General features: G+C 46.1%; 1 protein-coding gene across 1 annotated transcript in view; it reads left to right on the forward strand.

Annotated features, from left to right (window-relative positions):
* SDE2 (SDE2 telomere maintenance homolog) overlaps positions 1-21,010 on the forward strand; it is an 84,602-nt gene that overhangs the window by 48,795 nt on the left and 14,797 nt on the right. The window contains exon 4 of the mRNA XM_029593062.1: positions 11,556-11,725. Coding sequence (XP_029448922.1) covers positions 11,556-11,725 — 170 coding nt within the window. The remainder of the gene's footprint in view (positions 1-11,555; positions 11,726-21,010) is intronic.

Here is a 21,010-nt window from a genome sequence, read left to right on the forward strand (position 1 = left end):
CGACAGGGGGGAACCAGAAGGCCTAGAAATAGACCCCCTGATGGCATGGGCGGAAGCAAATCTCCAGGAGATCTCCGCCGTCCACATCGCCGGGAAAGACAATATCACGGCAGACTTCCTCAGCAGGGAAAGTCTAGACCCAGGAGAATGGAGGCTGTCCGCAGCCTTCCAGATGATAGTGAATTGGTGGGGGACACCGGACATGGACCTTCTGGCAAACAGATCCAAATCCCAAGTGTCCAGATACTTCAGCCGCAGTCCCAAGGGATCGATGCCCTGGTACAGACCTGGCCACCGGGACCCTGCTATATGCCTTCCCGCCGTGGCCCCTATTGGGCGCAATCATTCACAAGATACAACTACACAGGGGACACACACAGTTCTTCTGGTGGCTCCAGATTGGCCAAGAAGACCCTGGTATGCAGGCATGAGAAGGCTGCTGGCAGGGAACCCCCTACTCCTGCCTCCACACAGGGACCTGCTACAACAAGGTCTGATCCTCCACGAGGACCCAGCTCAATTCTCTCTTACAGTCTGGCCATTGAGAGGGCCCGCCTGAGAGAGCGGATACTCGGGGGGGGGGGCTGTAATAGACACTCTCCGAGCACGCAAGTTCTCCACATCGTTAACGTACATAAGGATTTGGAGAGTATTTGAAGCCTGGTGCGAAGACCACAACATCAAGCCACGCTCATTTAAAGTTCCCGTGATCCTGGAATTCTTACAGAACGGACTACAGAAGGGGACTGTCCCTCAACTCCAAGGTACAGGTGGCTGCATTGTCATGCTACGGCTCCAAGAGCGAGGAATACAGCATAGCCTCTCACCTGGACGTGTCATGCTTCCTAAAAGGAGTCAAACACATTCGTCCACCACTAAAGTGGCTGGTATTTCTGTGGAATCTCAATCTCATTTTGGATTTCCTAGCGGGAACCGCCTTCAGACCCCTCTGAGGACTGTCCCTCCGCCTGTTAACCTTAAAGATGGTGTTCTTGCTGGCAGTTTGTTCAGCCCGCCGCATCTCGGAACTACAAGCACTGTCATGCCATGAGCCATTCCTCAGGTTCACCCTGGGAGCCATCCAACTACGCACAGTTCCCTCCTTCCTCCCCAAAGTGGTCTCACACTTCCACCTTAACCAGACCATCTCGCTACCAACGACGGATGGCTTGAAGAATTCGGAAGAAGCCCGTAGTCTATGCCACCTCTGGAAATATCGGAACCCATACGAAAAATGGACCACTTTTTCGTCCTTCACAGCGGAAAGAGACAAGGGGAAGCGGCCTCACAGGCAACCATTGCCCGCTGGATCAAGGAAGTCATCAAGGCGGCCTACGTAGAAGCTGGTAAGCCACCACCTCTACAGGTCAAGGCCCATTCTACCAGAGCCCAGGCAGTATCCTGGGCAGAAACTAGAATGCTGTTGCCTGCCGAGATCTGCAGGGCGGCGACATGGTCCTCCATCCATACTTTCTCCAGATTCTACCATCTGGATGTTCAGGCTCGGGAGGACACGGCATTTGCAAGGACAATTCTAAGTGGGTCACGGGCAGCCTCCCTCCCAGTTCGGGAGTAGCTTTTATACATCCCATTGGTCCTGAGTCCATCTGCTACACGCTAGGAAATGGAGAAATTACTTACCTGATAATTTCATTTTCCTTAGTGTGGACAGATGGACTCAGCATCCCACCCTTGGCTGCCGTTACACATGGTCTTTCAAATGATTCAAGGGTAAGCCACATTTTCATTTACCTAGGGCATCCACCCTGCCGGGGGTCGACGCTTTCCGGTTGAGTACACTGGCAGTCTCCAACTATAGTCAATTAACCGGTTCAAGTTAATCAAGTTTTAACGTTTAACTAAGTTATGAAGTTATTCAAGTTAATTAAATTAAGTTAATCACAATCAGTCGGTCACACATATATCCACAATGCTTTTCGAGGAGAATACTGAAGAGCTGCACTTCCTGCAGGGATATATGTACTAGGGCTGACGTCAGATTGAAATCTGATCCATCTCCAACTGCTAGCAGGAGTACACTATACCCATTGGTCCTGAGTCCATCTGTCTACACTAAGGAAAACGAAATTATCAGGTAAGTAATTTCTCCATTATTGCCATGCACCGTTTATTTTACATTTTTAAAGTGAAATTTTTAAAACTAAACTTTTAAAAAGACAGTTTATTCAGAAGAAAAGGATAATATGCTATTCCATTCTGAATGAAAAGATAAGTTCAACAAAATTTGATGCTGTTTTTGGGACATTAGTTTTGGTGAACACTGTTCCTGAGACAGTAAAATGTTGCTTTCACCATTTGAAAAAACAAATGGAAAAATTGGATATGGGCACATGATGGTGAGAATACAGAGTCAAGAGCATAAAATGTAATTTCTTAACTTATCTATTTGATAACCTTTAACCTTAAATGTGAAGTTTTTAAAACTACTTCTTTTAAAATCTAAATCAAACTGCATGGCAATAATTGAATGTGAATTAAATATTTTTTGTATATAATTGAGTATTTTTGCTCCTATGCTTCTTTTGTGAGTTAGCTGTGTACATAGTTTGTCCCTTTTTTTTTTTATTTTTACAAATCAGAAACGTGGCCATTCATCATAAAACTATAAAATCAGTCATAATAGTAAAACCATACTGATATAAACAAATATTTCAAAAAAGCTAACAAATAGATCATCCAGTACTAAAAAAAACTCTTAAAACCTTTCCAAATACCAATAAAATATTTCAAACCAGCAGACACATCAAATACCACAAATAATTAAAACTAAAGATAAAAAATCCCCAGGTTTCCATACCTAGGAACTTCTGAATTTTACATGCCCGGAATCACACCCTGTCGCACACATTCACATGTTCTCTCTCTCATACTCAGTCACAGCTCGCTCACATGCTCATGTGCTCAGTCATGCACTCAAATTTATATTCCCCCTCGCATGCTTGGTGTCATACACGCACTCGTTCACATGCACAGTCACGCACTTCGCTCACTCGCACATGCTCATTCTCACACACGTGCTTTCTCACTTGTTTTCCCCTTCTGGAAGCACAAGGAGCAGCAGCAGACAATCAGACTTCCTTCTAGCCTCCTCCTTCTGATTATGAGGAGAGAGGAGGAAAGATTAATAGGGCTGCTTTTGCTAACCAGTCGTGCATATCCTAATTTTCCCCCTCCAAGGAGAGAGTGGACAGCAGGATCAGGTGCAGCAGCTTTTCAAAGCCCAGGTGGCAGAGTTCTAGACTTGAGGACTAAGAGCTCTAGCAGGAGGAGGGGAGGCTTTTCAAACACATTGTGAGAGTGCAACTGCGCCCCTGGAGTATGGTACCTGTGGCCAATCCATATCTGCCATAGACTAGCTGTGGCTTAGAAAGGTACAGCCTTCCAGCCAAGTCTGACTTTGCATCTGCTTCTAAAGGGGGGTCACCAGCAGGAACGAAGATAGCTGAAGCAACAACCCTAGGCCTAACCAAAATCAGGCCCAATGTTTTGATAGTCTTGCAGTCTCAGACCATGGAACCCCCAGTCAGGGACAGGGTCCCGGTCCTGTTGTTCCTGTCCAAATGAAAGGAGATCACCTCTGACAACTGGTTCCTCAAAGTTGTGTGGTATGGCTATCACTTGCTTTTCTCCTGCGTCCCCTGCTGTTCGTGTGCGACCTACAACCTGGATTTGTCTCATGCACCTCAGCGCTGCTTGGAGAGAGAATCACTCTATCCAAGCGCTGTCTAGCTAGTCCCTCCATGGAAGTGCGGCCAGAGCTCTGCTTCCGATATCTCCTTATCCCGAAGAAGTTGGGAGGCCTGAGAACTATGCTGGATTTGAGGAAGCTGAGTTGAGTACGTTCCATAAGAAGTTCAAGATGAGCGCCCTTCACACAATCCTCCCTGTTGTTCAGCAGGGGTATTGGATGTGCATCCTGGATTTGAGGGACTATTACGCCTACATCCTGATCCATCTGACTCATTGGAAGTACCCTTCACATTGTGAGAGAAGGATCCCACTATCAATACAAAATCCTTCCTTTGATCTATCAGTGGTGCCAAGGGTCTTTGAAATGCCTGATGGTAGAAGCATTCCTTCAGTGCCAAGGGCTTTGTGTCTTCCCTTATCTGGTGATCTGACTCCTCCAGTTCTTGGTGTTTATCAACTACCCTAAGTCTCATCTTTGTCAAGGGTTTGTATGAGATCCCTTCAGCAATATTTTCTCTCTTTTGGTTGCCAGAGTCTCATGGTTATGTCCTCTAGCTGTGGTGAGTCAAAGCCTCCGGTGGTAGATGATCCCTCAGAATCTGTCACAGGGAGCTGGGTTATTGTTGCTTTCATGAGTTCTGGTTAAGACTGATGCACGCCTGTCCAGTTTGGAGAGCTCATTGTCTAGACCAAGTGATCCTAGGAATTTGGTCCCCACAGGGAGGCTACCTGGTCCATCAACAGGTTTGAAGGCTAGAGCCATTAGTTTGGCCCTATTTTATTTGCTGCCTTTGATTCAAGAGAAAGTGATCAGAGTCCTTTCCAACAATGCAATAGCAGTAGCCTATGTGAATAGACAAGGCGGCACCAGGAGTCACCGGGTGTCCAAATAAACAAATCTTTTTCTCTGGACAGAAGAAAGTCTTTAGTTCCTGTTGGCAGTGTACACTTCTTTTCAGGGCAACATGCAGGTGTACTTTCTAAGCTGGAATTGCCTTGATCCCAGAGAGTGGGAGCTAAGTGGAGAGGCCTTTCAATTCATATCCAAATGAGGAGCTCCTTGCATGGATCACATGGCAACTTGCAAGAATGCCAAGCTGCCCCTGTTTTTCAGTTGTCACAGGCAGCTTGATTTATAGAGCTTATATTTAGCCCAGACTTGGCCATAGGAAGCATTTCTGTATTGGTTTCCTCCCTAGTCTCTACTGGGCAGGATTCTGCAGCATATTTATTTATTTTTATTTATTTATTTAATAACTTTTTTATACCGGCATTCGTAGGACACATCATGTCGGTTTACAAAAAACTGAGAAGGAAAGGAAATTACAATGAACAGGGGAGGGGGTAACTGGGTGAGTACACAAAAAAAGAGAGGATATTTAACAAGCAGCGATACAACTATTTGCATTCGGTTAGGGTTATATATGCAAATGAACTAATATACAATGTTACATGGCATGTGCATATAGAGGTAGAGAGCAGTTAGGTGATTCTAGTGGCTCTGGATTGGCCCGGCAGGGCTTGGTACGCAGATTTGATGAGGTTTCAGGATGGCCATCCTCTGTCTTCCAGTGACCAGGAGTTCAGGGACCAATTGTCATTGTTGACCCTTCTCCGTTCTATTTTACGGCTTGGCTCTTGAAAGGGCATGCTTGAGGAAGAAGGTGTATTCATCTCCTGTTATCTCCACTCTCTTTTGGCTTGGAAAATGTCAGCTACTTTCTTATATCTGGGTCTGGTGCATTTTTAAAACATTCTTTAAAACCTATTCCTTGTCTCCCTGTGTGCTGATGTTCCTAGTATTTTAGCCTGCCTTCAACAGGGTAAGGGACTAGCCCTAAGTTCCCTTAAGGTTAGGTTGTGGCCTTATTCTATCTGTTACAGAGGGAAAATTTGCAATTTGTTTTTTGTGAAGGCTCAAGAATAAATGTCCTCAGTTTCAACCTTTGGTTCCTCAGTGGGATCTTAATCTGGTCCTCAAAGCCCTAGTTGTTTCCCCCACTTCCATAGCTGAGCCACTGAAACAGATTTTTCCTTGTGGGATCTTACTCTGAAAGCAGTTTTCTTGGTGGCTATCTGCTTGGCATGGTGTGTATTTTGAAATCCAAGCCGTCTTGCAGGGTTCCTTTTTTGTGTTTGGATCTGATTTTGTGACCTTTAGGCTTGCAAACTCTCTTGTCTAATGGGGTATTTGGTGTCCCAAAAGTTTAAACAAAAAAAAAAAAAGTGTAAAAAAAAAAATTTGAAATAGGCCCACGGGTCAAAAACCTGATGCTCAATTTTGCCGGCGTCCGGTTTCCGAACCCATGGCTGCCAGCGGGCTTGAGAACAGATGCCGGCAGAATTGAGCGTCTGCTGTCAAACCCGCTGACAGCCGCCGCTCCTGTCAAAAAAGAGGCGCTAGGGATGCGCTAGTGTCCCTAGCGCCTCTTTTTACCACCAGCCCTAATTTTAATAAATTAAAATACTGTATCGCTCGCCTGCTCTCCCACGATTTTACTGTATGGGCCCGATAGTTGACCTCACCAAACTAGTTTCCTGGTTGACGCACACTTATTTGTTATGGTCAGACATTATCCTGCCCCCCTAAATGTGATGTGGGGGAGGGGGTCGCAAAAAGGTGAACCTCCAGATTGGCATGTAGGCTCAAAAGGTTGGGTGGGCGGCACATTATGCATGGGTGGGTGGAAGTTCAATGTGATGGCATATATAGGCCTGACAGAATACGCCTGCCTGATATCAGTTACGAGATCTTCAATAATGCACTGAAGGAGGCTTTGGAGGGTCTATTTTGAGGGTACTGGCTGCTGACGAGTGTTGGTGGGGGGCATGAAGCAGGGAAACCCATGCCTCATGTCTATGGCGGGTACCCGAGCCGGTGGCAAGCTTTGGGTGGTGCTGGTGTTTCAGCACAGTACCGGATCAGTTGTTGGCTGGCAAGAGAACGCCTTGATGGAAAATGGAGAGGCACAGTTACATCTTGGAGGTGGGGGCCCCCTGCAGGTGGCAAATCAGGGAAATAGCCCTGGTATCATTACCACAGCTCTGGTACGGGTTTAAGTGTTATATTAAGCCAATTTATCTTGCTTGGATTTCCATATCATTCATGTCGTGCTTGAACTGGAAGCGGGTGTGTGTATGGAGGGAGGAGGTCAGGATGGGGAAAGTGGTTTTAGTCTCTGCTCCCAGAGTGAATTTGTGGGCTCGTGACTAACCTGGTGCCAGGCAGGATCCCCCAAGATGCCTCTCCCATGGACATACTCCCCCAGTGGCTCTCCTGCTGACATGCTTTTGGCGCGCCGGTGACATGACCCAGGAGCACAGGCAGCCCCAAATGTCGTGGGTGGTAGGGGATGCGGGCACGGCTTGTTGGCAGCATGGCCCCCTTTAAATTCGGGGTCTGGCATGCCATCCTTCCTCTTGCCTGCTCCTTTGTTTTCCCTCCCCCCATTCTTTCTTAATCACCTGTTCATAGGGTGGGACTCGTATTCGATAGACACGTACGTAAGCGGTAAAGTGACTCCAGCAACGCATTGGACCCATGTAGCCTTTTACACGTGTATATAATCATAGTTTACAGATACATGTGCATGTATACTTTTGGTTAATGCCTGTGCATGAAGAGTGATATAGAGATAGAGATAGATATATAACTTCCCTAACATTTTGCTCATTGGCACTTGTTTGAAAATTAATGTGGGCTCCAGTCTGTTTCTTCACTTGTGTTTGGTAGCCAGTTGGTGGATGTTGGCTAGCTTCGCCATGTCCTTGTACACGTTTGTTTTTCATTTGACAGACTGTACACCATGTTTGTTAGCCAATAGGTTGTCCGTGTCATATTGTCGCAGCAAGGGTGGGTACCGAAGCCGGTGGCAAGCTTTGATGGGTGGTGCTGGTGTTTCAACATGGTACCGTGTCAGCTGTTGGCTGGCAAGAGAACGCCTTTACAGCAAATGGAGGTGGGGCCTCCTTGATTAGTAACAAAGCAGGGGGTCGGGTCGGGGGGGGGGAGATCATTGCTTTGCTTGGTCTTATGGCGGGCAGCAAATTGGGGGACATAGTCCCAGTGTCCATTACCACAGCTCAGGTACGGGTTTAATTGTTATATTAATTATGTTAATAAAGTTGGGGCCTTTACTGCCAATTCATCTTGTTTTGGATATCCATATGTTTTATTGTAACTGCATACCTTAACCTTCTCTTGTTTAATGTTTTATTATTATTATTACTACAACTATTATTATTATTATTATTAAGATAAATGTTAGTTTTTACCTTTTTTTTTTTTTTTGTTACCTATCTACTTGTTAATTGTAAACCGACATGATGCGATATCTATTGCGAATGCCGGTATAGAAAAACTTTAAATAAATAAATATCATTGTGTTATGGTTGAACTAGAAACGGGGATGTGTGTGGAGGGGAGTGGTCGGGATGGTACAGAGGGTTTTAGTCCTGGCTCCCAGTGTTAGAGCTCAAAAGATACAGAACTAAAGGTAGGATGGTGGGATGCTCCGCGGTGGTGGAAGATTGATGCAGCTCTTTTGGAAGGTGACATACTGAGGATAAGGGACTGCACCCAGCACTTATTGAATATCAGCTGTCTTGGGTTAAGCCTGGAGAACAGGACTGCCACAGCCTGTTGGGATACTGTAGTTTTGTTTTGTTGAGCACTGCAAAGTATATTACAGTAGTCTTGAATGCTATTCCTGCCTCTCTGTGAGAAGTGATATGAATCTGCTTAAGTGGAAAGCTGCTTATCTGCCAGTCCCTAACAATAAAAGCTGCTGTTATTGGAAGCCCTGACAATATGACACTGAATGAATGACTGACTTCAGCAAATGGATTGAAAGCCATGCAATTTTTTGGTCCTGGAGAAGCAGGATTTGCTGCAGAGTAAAATTGGGATTGAGCGTTTAAAGGGATTGAAGTTACCATAGAGGAAGTCCTAGCCTTGCTGAGAACTTTTGGGACCTAAAACCACAGTAAAGAGATTTAAAGTGCCTTTTTGAGCCTGAAGTTAGATTGCTTAACAGTTGGACATTTCTGTAATTCCCAGATAGGTTGAAATTAAACATAAAAATGCGCAGTCTTAATTGGAGAAGAATGACTGACTTCAGACTAAGGGTCAAGTCCACTGGCTAGTACTGAAGAAAGACGCACGGGAGGTGCTGAGTGCTCTTCTCTTGAGGACACTTTTGGTCCAGGTTCAGGCTCGAACACAGCCAGTCGTGTTTTGGATGGGATGATGAGCAGTATAAGGGCCCTAAGTAAGGTGTTCCTGACGCAGCACTTTTTCGTTTTAGTAAGTGCTTAACTACTTGTCTGCTGTCCCAGGGCCAGCCTTCTCTCAAGGATTACCCAGGAGGTCAAGTTTTGTAAAACCAAAGAAGCTTCCACCTTGTCGCACCAGCACATATTTTTCTTAAAAAATAAAAGCTCACTTGGGTTCAGTAGATACAAGAAAGAGGTCCTATATGTGCCTAAAAAATGCTGGACCTGTAAGAGAGGAAAATTGAGATAGTAACATCAGAACACATTCTAAGGAGAAAATCTCCTCTTATCTTTAATGACGTCTAGCCCATGCTTTTACAAGATAACTTGAATAAGAACGTGAACTGCATGTTTTTTTGAGTTCTCTAGGGGGATAAAAAGTTCTATATATAACTCTCTGAAAAAGTAAACTGGGCCCAGAGAAAAGCAAGGTCATCTTCCCAATTTTTCTTCCTGCAAGGTGGATTGTGGTTACAAAATTGAAGGAAAAAGCGTAATCCTCTGTGGTTAGACTAAGAACAACTACTAATCTGTCTTCTCCTATCATATTCTGGAAATTAATCCTACAAAAATCTTTGAGAAAAATTTCATGTTAATATCAACCTGTAGAGTATTTCACAGGCTGGATGTTTCCTTGAAAATTTAAATGGTAGTGACTACCAAAACGCTCCCAAATATACAGCCCAAAATATAAAATTAATCCTCGTCTTAATTGGCTTGGGTGGTAAAGAGGGCACGTGTTTCACACACGTTTGTCTTGATTAGATAGTCCCTGCTCCATGGAGCTTACGGTCTCTTATGTGCATCTGTATGGTGCTGCATGAAAAATGATATAGTGGTAGAGCTTCTGACCTTGTAGGAGGGAAGGATGATGTTCTCGGAGATTAAATGATTTCAGTCGACGCACTGTATATTAGCAGGAAAAATTGATATCCATTTAATTTAGACCAGAGACGTTAGAAGGTGCTGGCTTCCTGAATGTGCATAGAGGGAGGATTGTCGAGGGCTAGAAAAAAAGACTTCAAGGCTTATATGGAATCTGCACAATGTGCTTCAATCTCTGCATTCTCCACTTGGACATATTTTTTATTGCTTGTAGGGAAGTCTAGACACAGATGAGAAAAAAAATCTCTAAACTCAACACTTGGGAAGATAAATGTTTGATTGTCCCGGTTTTTGTACAGCTCATTCTCTCACACATTCACAGCCCAGGTTTCTTTCATCAGCTCAGGGGTAGAATTTGCAGCAAGAGTTCAGAGATTCTGCAGCAGTTATGTGGCACATTTTATTATACTTTATAAAAGTAAAGTTACTTGGTGTGGAGGGGGATCAGCACAGATAAAGGATCTTTACAGATGAGAGGAAGAAGGAATCTAGGTGATGAGAGAGGATGGGAAGAGAAACTAGCAGGAGGGACAGGGGAGGAGGATGGAAGGGAGGGCAGGATAGGGAGATGGGGGGAATGGTGAGAATCCAGGATCGGGGGAGGACTCAATTATAGGGAGATATTACTCCCCTGGCTCTGATGGTGGTCTTGTAGTCCCCTTCTTTCCCACCCTCCCCACTCTCTCTACATCAGGGCTTTCCAAACCTGTTGGGTTTTCAAAATATCCACAATGATTATGCATGAGCTAAATTTGTATAACTTGGAGACTCAGTCTATGCAAATTTCTCATGCATATTCATTGTGGATATCTTGAAAACTTGACTGGCTGTGGGATCTCCAGGACAGATTTGGGAAACCCTGCTCCCCCCCCCCCCCCCCCCCCCAATTGTTCCCTGTGTCACTACTCAGGTTGCTATCATATGCCCCCAGTCTCCTATCCAACCTCCCATCCCCTTACTTACATTCCCCCAGTTTTTCACCTTCCCAGCCCCTCCATCTCCTCTGTCAAATACCTCCAAGTGCCAGCTCACCTTTGCAGTCATCCTCTTCCAATCTGATCTTTTTTCCTTTGCTTCGTTGCTGATCTGGCCTACAATAGGAGGGGGTGGACAGAAGTGCATCAAAGTGCTTTCTCTTCCTCTGCCGCTGAACTCAGACTCATTTGTTTTAATCTCGCAGGGCACTGCAGCAGCAGAGGAGGAGGAAGTGGCCCAGTGCCCGGCCACTTCCCTTCCTCCTATTGCAGGCCAGATCAGCTTGGAACAGCTGCAGGGCTGAGAGGGCTAATAGGGCAGTTGGATAAACGAGGAAAGGGATCAAGTGAAAGATTAGGGGGGGAGAGGTCTACAGAATGATCCCCAGGTAGCTTGGTCATGTACGGACTAGCCATGTCCCTTGGACAGAAGTCATGGTCCTAGTTATACCAAGTATCAGTGAAATCTGTTTCAAGTCAGGCAGAGGACATGGTTCGGTCAAGAGTGCAAAAGGTTCTGAAAACAAATGTTTCCCCATGAAATATACTGGTGGAAAAAATGGAAAGGGAAGTGTAGGTTGACCGAAACCAAAATAGATGCCAGCCTGAAGTGGTTCAGTGGTTTATTTCATTAGCACAGCTTTTGTAATCCTCTGGAGAGCTTCTCTCTCCTTGCTCCTTCTCATCTGCCTGCTCCCTTTTTATGAACAGCATGGCTGACTGGGTGAAGAAACAAGCAGAGCGGGAAGCGGAGAAAGAGCAAAGGCGCCTGGAAAGGCTGCAGCGGAAGCTCGCCGAGCCAAAACATTACTTTACTAATCCCGAGTACCAGCAGCAGTGCCTCGAGCTGTCCGAACGCTTAGAGGATTCTGTCCTGAAAGGTAAGTAGATAGCAAGGACTACTTTTATTGTTTTTTAAAGTACATTGCAGAAGAAACAATGAGTTGAAGTCGTCATAGTGAAAACATGTAGTAAATCTTTATGGATTCATGGTCTAGTGGCAACATTGTTTAGCCATTCAGGCAACCTGGGTTGCCTTCTTGGACCCAATGTGTGTGTTTTCTCCTTAGGCCGGCAGAGGCATCTATTGCAGCCTTCCAGTAGGAGAGGAGTCCCAGCTCCCAAAGGAGTCATGTGATTGTTGCTGCAAAGGCTTGGCTGTAGAAGGGCCGAAGGAGCCCTCCCAAATCACTTTGTAGACTCGTTGGCTGTACTGTAGTTGCAATATGACCACTGGTTGCAAATTAGATTTTCCCAAAATTCTGATCTCTTCCACTAGTTTTCTCCTTTCTAGGTGAGATACACAGATTTATTTATATTTCACCTTTCGTGATATTTTCAAAGCAGATTATGCTGAGGTATTGTAGGTATTTTCCTATCCGCAGAGGACTCACAATCTGTTTGTAACTGAGGCAGTGGAGGGTGAAGTGACTTGCCCAAGGTCGGCGGAATTTGATCCCTAGCCTCCTTGGTTCATACATTCTCTTTAGTGTTGGGGCAATTGTCTGATTACCACAGGAACCAAGGAATGAGAAAGTAGTGTGTGGTTGCTGCAATGGAGCTGACGTGTGACATTTGATATTCCGCCTCAAAGCAGATTACAGTAAATTTAAGGTAGATTACAATATTGGTTGAGGATCTGTATACTTAAAGATAGATTCAAAGGTTGTTGCTGTAGAAATAGTAATTCTTCTGTTTTAACTAGGTGGTTGGACAGGAAATCTCTTGGGAATGCTTGGCTAAAATGCGTTGCTTTAGCTTTTTTCTTGAAGGTGAGGTAGTTGGACTCCAGGCTTAGGGATAGTGGAAGCATGCTTCAGATCACTGGTGCATAACAGCTAAAGGCCTGAGGTCTGGTGCAGAACAATCTAGCAGAGGTCAGAGGCGGGGTAGAAAGTAGAGCCAATTGGGAAGATCCGAGTTCTCTCTTGGGGAGGCATAAAAGCGAAGGCGTTGCAAGAGATATTCTGGGGCCTGTTTGTTCGTGGACTTGAAGACGAAGCAGAGTATTCTGAACTTGATCCTGCTGTCTACTGGTAGCCAGAGTAGCTGAGATAGAATAGGTTTTATGTGATCAGATGTGTTTGCTCTTACTAGGGTTCTTGCTGCTGTGTTATATAGAAGCTGGAGGCATTTAAAATTGTATAGGGAGATGCCATTAAAAAGAATTACAGGAGTCTATTCTGTGGGTGATTAGTGTATGGATTACTGTAGCCAGTTTGTCTAGGTAGTTTCATAGTTGGCGGATCTGACGCAGACGCATGAATGAGGTTCTCATTACTTAGAGATGTTTCCTACTGGGTAGGACCCCCTGAGCTTCATATTATTCTTTAGGATGTAACAGTGTGTCTAATAGGGTTGTGACCTTAAGGGATGACCTTGGCGGTTAATCCAGAAAGGTTCCGATTTAGAGGGGCTTCAATTTGAGTTTCTGGTTGCTGAGCTATTGTGCCACTGACATAAGACAATTAGTGAGATTTGAAATGGAGGATGATTGGTCGGCTCCAATTTTGATGCCGAGTTGAATGTCATCTGCAAAAAGATGGCACTCAGTGGGGATGCCCATTACATTTTGTTTCCACCTATGAGGTAGCAGCCCAGACATGTAGGATCAAAGCAACATGTAGTCCATGGGGGACTGGCTCTGCCTCACCACAGGGGGAAAAGTCAAATAATCACACCCAGTAGGTAGCACATGTCTTCTGAATGAGTCCTGGAGTTTCATCTAATCTGCCCTCTATTTTAATTTGTAATTAAAATCTTTGACAAAGATTGGATCACTTTTGCAAGGGCTGCTTGTTTTCATCATCTTCCCTAGTGGGAAAAACACACACAGGAGAACCAAGAAAGTCAGCCTTGCCTATCCCCATTAACACTGTAAATTTTTGCGTATTGGCCATTGGGGCTCCAACTTCTTCAGGTTTAGATCAAAAGCAATCAAAAATCCAAATAAGGCACATTCTCCCAGGACAAGCAGGATAGTAGTCCTCACATATGGGTGACATCATCAGATGGAGCCCTGACACGGAACACTTTTGTCAACATTTCTAGAACTTTGACTGGCACACTGAGCATGCCACTAACCCTGCAGCCACCAGGGGTCACCCTTCAGTCTCTTTTTTTTCCCACGCAGCAGTTGCCTCACGGTTTAGGAGCTCTGTGAGAAATTTCTCACAACTTTCCTCACTGAACTATTTGAAGTTTATCTTGTTAAAAAAAAATCCCTCATCAGGGTCCCCCATCGTGCTCTGTTCCCTCAGACGCTTGGTAAGTGTTTTTTATGTTACTTGCAGTCTGTTCCCGGTGGCTTACCGCTTCGGTGCCTGACGGTCACTGACCGGGCGCCCACCAAATTTTAACATGGCGACCGGGTTTAGGAAATGCCCTGAGTGTCCGAGGACCATGTCCATAACGGACCCGCATAAACTCTGTGTTTTGTGCTTAAGCCCCTTTGCACAAGGTTAGTCTATGCCCTAGTTGTGCAGAAATGACCCCCAAAGGCCATCACGCTCGCCTGGACAAAATGGAGCCGTTGTTTGCTTCAAAACATACTGCTCCATCGACGCCAGTTCAAGCGCCACCGACCACGGAGGGTCCGTCGACCTCTGAGACGATTCGCCAGGAGCACCGTGGACAGGGTGACCGTCTGTCACTGACTCCATCGAGGACATCGGTGTCTGGGAAAGACCGGACTGAGCACCGACGGAAACACCGGCACCAACGGGCATCCCCGAACGGTGCCGGCACAGATACCGCAGCAGCATCTACTTCCATCGAGACGCCAGCAAAGAGGGCCCGGGGAGAGGAGCCCCCATACTCCTCAGGACCTGGGACCCCTAGGCATTTCCCACTGAATCCGGTGCCGGGCAGCTCCGGTGACACCTAGCCTGCCTCCTACCCTGATCGCCGTGCCACCCTTGCCGGCTTCCCGGGAGGAATTGGACCACATGGTCCAAGAGAGGTAGTGCCTTACGAGGCTTCCAGTCGCCGGCCCCAGCCCCCATACCTTCCCCGGAACCAACTTCCTCGATACACTCATCGGTGCCTTATCGACTCCTCTGCCACTGGACACGCTGGCATCCAGGCCTCCGCAGGTCCTGATTCCAGTACCGGGTTCCTCAGAGGAGGAAGGATAGATTCCCAGCCACATCCCTCCATGGGAACCGTTGATGCTGGAGCCCATATGAGGGCCATCAGGGCTACCAGGTACCCAAGCGCACCTCATCTACCCTGATTCCATCGATGCCTTCCTGCCCTCTCGGCTTTGGCATGCTTCCTGCATCGGGAGCTCCATGGGACGATGCATCCTCAGATGATTCATCATGGACATCCGAGGACTTGCTCTCAGAGCCTTCACCACGGGAGGAAAGGTGAAGATCTCCTCCAGAAGACCTCTCCTTTGCCAGTTTTGTCAGAGATGTCTCAGACTATACCTTTTACACTGGTCTCAGAGGAAGATGCTGGTCATAAAATGTTGGAGGTCTTACAATTTGTAGAGGCTCCAAAAGAAATAATGGCAATACCAGTACATGAAGTTCTTTTGGACCTCATGTACCGCCTGTGGGAACATCCAGGTATGGTACCCCCAGTCAATAAAAAGACAGATGCTGACTACCTGGTTCAACAAGCCCCAGGTTTTCAAGAGTCAGCTGCCCCACCACTCTGTAGTTCTGGAATCAGCTCAGAAAAAGACTAAACGATCGCGTCCACATTCCTCTGCTCCTCCCGGTAAGGAACAGAAAGCATTGGATGTGTTGGGACGAAGAATGTTCCAAGGGTCCATGTTGATATCGCGAATTGCAGCATATCAACTATACATGACCCAATATAATAGAAATCTCTGGAAACAAGTCCAGGAGTTTGCAGAGACATTACCACAGCAACAACAAGAAACCTTGTCCTCCATCCTACAAAAAGGAATGGAAGCAGGTAAACATGAAGTCAGAGCTGCCTAAGATTCTTTTGAAATGGCATCCAGAGTCTCTGCAGCGAGCATCAGTGCTAGATGCTGGGCCTTGCTTAAGGCCTCAGACCTATACCCGGAAGTGCAGGACAAACTGGCAGATCTACCCTGTACTGGAGACAACCTGTTCGGGGATAAGATCCAGGATACAGTGGCCCAGTTAAAGGACCATCATGAGACCCTGCGCCAGTTGTCAACTCTCTCCCCAGATATTCCCTCTGTAGCCCGCAAGGCCATGCATAGAGAACCCAAGAAACAATTCTACAGGTCATGCAGATATTACCCTCCTGTGTTCCATGCACAACCGGCTCGGGCACCTCAGAGGGGACATGTGCGCCAAACTAGAACATCTAGACCACAGCCAGCTCCACAAGTTGGCCCCGCGTATGGATTTTGACTCTCTTCCAGAGAGCAGCATCCATATTCCAGTGGGGGGCTGCCTGTGCCACTTTGCAACAAATTGACATACAATCACCACGGACCAGTGGGTACTGTCCATAGTAACCCACGATTACTGTCTAAATTTTTCAAAAATACCCCCGGACTTCCATCCAATCCATCCTGGAGCTGGGACGACCACACAGGAAAACTCAAGTCAGAGCTCTTAACCCTTCTGTCGGTGAGAGCCGTGGAACCGGTTCCACCGAATCAGCAGGGAAAAGGGTTCTACTCCAGATGTTTTCTAATTCCAAAAAAGACCGGCGGCCTCTGGCCTATTCTGGACCTCTGTGCCTTGAATACACTTCTTTGCAAAGAACTGTTCAGGATGGTATCCCTGGGCACCATGCTTCCTCTACTTCAACATGGGGATTGGCTCTTCTCTCTGGACCTGCAAGATGCATACGCCCATATTGCAATAACCCCGCCTCCTTGCAAATATCTGCGATTTGTGGTGGGCCGCAGTCACTGTCAATACAAAGTACCATCATTCGGCCTAGTCTCGGTGCCTGGCAGCCATGACTGTGCAGTTACACAGCAGAGGTGTACACGTTTTTCCATACTGGACGACTGGCTCATAAAAAGCCAGTCAAAACAAGGAGCCCTCGACTTGCTCGGTCTCAACATAAGGCTTCTAAACTCATTGGGATTTCTAATAAATTACCCCAAATCCCAGTTGACTCCTTTTATAGGAGCAGACCTAGACACGACACTATCCAGAGCATTCTTACCCAACGACCATGCGACTACGCTGTCCAACCTTGCCAGCTTTATTCGCCGTCGAAAAAGAGCCTCAGCTGGCCAGCTACTCAGGTTGCTCGGCCACATGGCATAATCAGTCCATGGCCTGGCCATGAGAGTGACCCAATGGACTCTGAAATCCCAGTGGCGACAAGCTACTCAGCTGCTGTCGTCCCTGGTACACATAACCAGCCAGCTTCGTCTGTCCCTTGCCTGGTGGACACACAAAGCCAACTTACAAGTTGGTCTTCCTTTCCAGTAACCGGCTCCTCAGGTGACCTTTAACTACAGATGCCTCCAACCTAGGTTGGGGAGCCCTTGTCCAAGGCCTTCAAACTCAAGGGACTTGGACAACAGCCGAATCGACCTATCAAATCAACTTTATGGAGCTTCGAGCAATGTGGTACACCCTTTATGCATTTCAGGATTGCCTCTCCAACAAAGTTGTTCTGATTCAAACAGACAACCAAGTTGCAATGTGGTACCTGAACAAACAGGGGGGGCACAGGCTCTTATCTGCTTTGCCAGGAGGCAGCGCAGATTTGGGCCTGGGCCCTGTCGCATTCCATTCTTCTGCGAGCCACTTATCTAGCAGTCACTCAGAATGCACAGACTGTCTGCCTCAGCCAACATTTCCAGTCACATGAATGGTCTCTGGATCCCTCGGTTGCGAGCACGGTCATCCAACTGTCTATCTCTTTGCGTCCAGTCAGAACCACAATGTAGAAAGCTTCTGCTTCCTGCACAGGGACCGGCATGCACCAGCCAGAGATGCCTTCGCCCATCCCTGGAACAAAGGCCTGCTGTATGCATATCCTCTGATTCCGCTAATAAGCAAGACTCTCGTGAAGCTACAACAGGACCAGGGCTTAATGATTCTCATAGCCTCTATTGGCCACGTCAAATTTGGTTTCCCCATACTTCGTGACCTTTCTGTCCAGGACCCCATTCGCCTGGGCACATTTGCCAACCTCATAACACAGAGTCATGGCAAGTTACGCCACCCAAACCTCCAGGCCCTCTCTCTGACGGCCTGGATGTTGAAAGACTGATACTACAACCACTCAACCTTTCAAGTGACATAACTCAAGTCCCAGTAGCTTCACGGAAACCTTCCACGTGGAAATCCTACCACTCTAAATGGAAGAGATTTACCTTGTGGTGCACACAAAAGGGCTTTGATCCCTTTTCTTGCCTCACATCAAGACTGTTAGATTATCTCTGGCACATCTCGAAATCTGGTCTCTAGACATCATCTATCCAAGTGCACGTTAGTGCCATCTCTGCTTACCATCAAGGAATAGGGGATGCCCCAATAACAGCTCAACCCTGGTGAGTTGCTTCATGAGAGGCTTAGTACAGCTTAAGCCTCCTCTACGGCCTCCGATTGTGGCATGGGACCTCAATGTAGTACTTGCACGGCTCATGCACACTCCTTTTGAGCCCTTGCACTCCTGCGAACTCAGATACCTTTCATGTAAAGTTCTTTTCCTAGTAGTCATTACGTCTGCTTGCAGAGTGAGTGAGTTACAGGCCCTTGACCTACTCACCCTACACAAGTTTCCTCCATGACCGGGTGGTTCTCTGCGCTCACCCTAAATTCCTTCCTAAGGTGGTAACTGATTTCCATTTAAATCAATCCATAGTCTTGCCCTCTTTCTTTCCAAGACCTCATGCTCACCCAGGTGAGCGAGCTCTGCACACCTTGGACTGTAAGCGACTCTTGTGTTTTACTTAGACCGCACTACAGCCCACAGAAAGTCCACCCAACTCTTTCTCTTTTGAGAAGAACAAACTTTGGAATGTGGTGGGCAAGCAAACAGTGTCAAACTGGTTAGACTGCATCGTATACTGTTACCAGCAAGCAGGCCTTCCACTGCAGGGACGAGTGAAGGCACACTCGGTTAGAGCAATGGCAACGTCACTAGCACACTACCGTTCAGTACCGATTGCTGACATCTGCAGGGCTGCAACATGGAGCTCACTACTGCCTTGTCAAGGCTGGGCAACAGGATTCCGTCTTTGGCCAGTCTGTCCTAAGAAATTTGTTCCCAGTGTAGGAACCCAACTCGTCCTACCTCGACCCACTGTGAATTTCAGGCTGCCTCAACCTTGCCAACAGCACCCCTGTTGTTGTGCCTGTTGCACATGTTCGGTTCTGCTTGACCTCATACTTATGATTCAGGCTGTAGCTTGCTATTCACCCATATGTGAGGACTACCATCCTGCTTGTCCTGGGATAAAGCACAGTTGCCTACCTGTAACAGGTGTTCTCCCAGGACAACAGGGTGTTAGTCCTCATGAAACCCGCTTGCCACCCCACGGAGTTGGGTTTGCTTATGTTTTATTTTATTTTTCGCTCGTACGTTTGCTACAAACGAGACTGAAGGGGGACCCCTGGTGGCTGCAGGGTTAGTGGCATGCTGGGCATGCTCAGTAAGTGCCAGTCAAAGTTCTAGAAACTGACAAAAGTGTTCCGTGACAGGGCTCCATCTGATGATGTCACCCGAATGTGAGGACTAACATCCTGCTGTCCTGGGAGAACACCTGTTACAGGTAAGCAACTCTGCTTTCTGTAAAGAAAGAACATGATACCAAGAGCCATCTTAATCAAATTTTTTTTTTGTTATTTATTTCTCACATTTTTAAAACCACTCCTCCATGGACTCTGGGCAAGAACTATACATACAGCATATTTATAAATACAAATAAAACTATCATGATAAAGCTGACATCAATTATCTAAAAATAACAGATGAAAAATAAAACCAATCAAAATTAAAAAAAAAACAAAAAACATTTTAACAAAAAAAAAATGAAAAACACCTGCATATTATATTAAGGCTTTATTAGACCTCATCTGGCCCTACCATAATAACCAAATGCCCTAAACAGCCAGGATTTATTATAAGTGAGAAAATTAGATAATTGTACCAATATCAGCACTGTTCTGAGAAATTGTTTTGCATGAGGCTTATAATTAAGTGTTTGGGGCAGACTTAAAAAAAAAAAAAAAAGTTAGCTGCAATTTTTTTTTTTTTTTCTTTTCAGTATGGAAATTGCTTAGGTGGGAATATATTAGTATTTTCAATGGGGAAAAATTTCAGGGCAAAACTAGAATAATTTCTGCACTGGAACAGAGAGCTTTGGGAAATCTCGCCTGTATCTTTGAAGCCAAAGAAGTGGAAAAAGGCCTAGGTTAGGGAGAGAGCTGGTAGTCCTTTTTTTAAATGTGATTTATTGCAAGCTTTCGGAGACTTTACTACTGAGGCACTCAAAGTGAGGGAGGTAAATCCATAGCTATAGAATGTTGCAGGGCCAACAAGATTTTCTATCTTGTTGGCCCTGCTGTTTGGCTGCTCAGTGGAATACCCCATCTCTTTTTGGAGGCCTACCATAATTTTAAATTTTTTTTGGGGGGGGGGGGGGGTTCGTACTCCCTGCAGAAAGGAACTGGAACCAGGCAGCTGTGTTCTGTTTAGTTCCGGGCACCTTGTGGCAGGATCTCTCTTGGCAGACCTGGCAGTTGGTGTACAGCTGAGAGCACTGTCAAACTGTCATGCCAAAAAGGAAAAAATCCTTTTTATACTCTCCTTCAGCCCCCATTTTTTGCCATAAGCTTTTTATTACTTTTCAAAACTACAGGTTAATAGATATTTCTGCATTGTATCAACATGCAATATTTTGCTGCCTCCCAAAACCAGACCTGCATAAGTCTCTTCATCAGGTGAGCTGAAAGCAAAAGTCTCAAGATTCCCAATTAGTTACATCAGTCCTGAAAATTATTAGCTGCTCATTGCTGGTGAGCAAGTTGCTTTTGCAGTTCCCATGGGAGGGAATCATAAAACGCACCCCAGATTTTGGCCAGTTTCCTCGTTATATGGCGATGGCTTAAGTGAAATAGACCCAAATTCTAAACAGAAGAGGTCCTTCGTCCTCGTTTTCCATAAGCTTTTCAGAGGAGGATCTGTCAGGAACCATTTTAACAAAATGCATTGTTTTGCAATAAGCCATCTTTTATAAA

Source organism: Rhinatrema bivittatum, chromosome 3, assembly GCF_901001135.1.
Source record: "Rhinatrema bivittatum chromosome 3, aRhiBiv1.1, whole genome shotgun sequence".
Classification (NCBI taxonomy): domain Eukaryota; kingdom Metazoa; phylum Chordata; class Amphibia; order Gymnophiona; family Rhinatrematidae; genus Rhinatrema; species Rhinatrema bivittatum.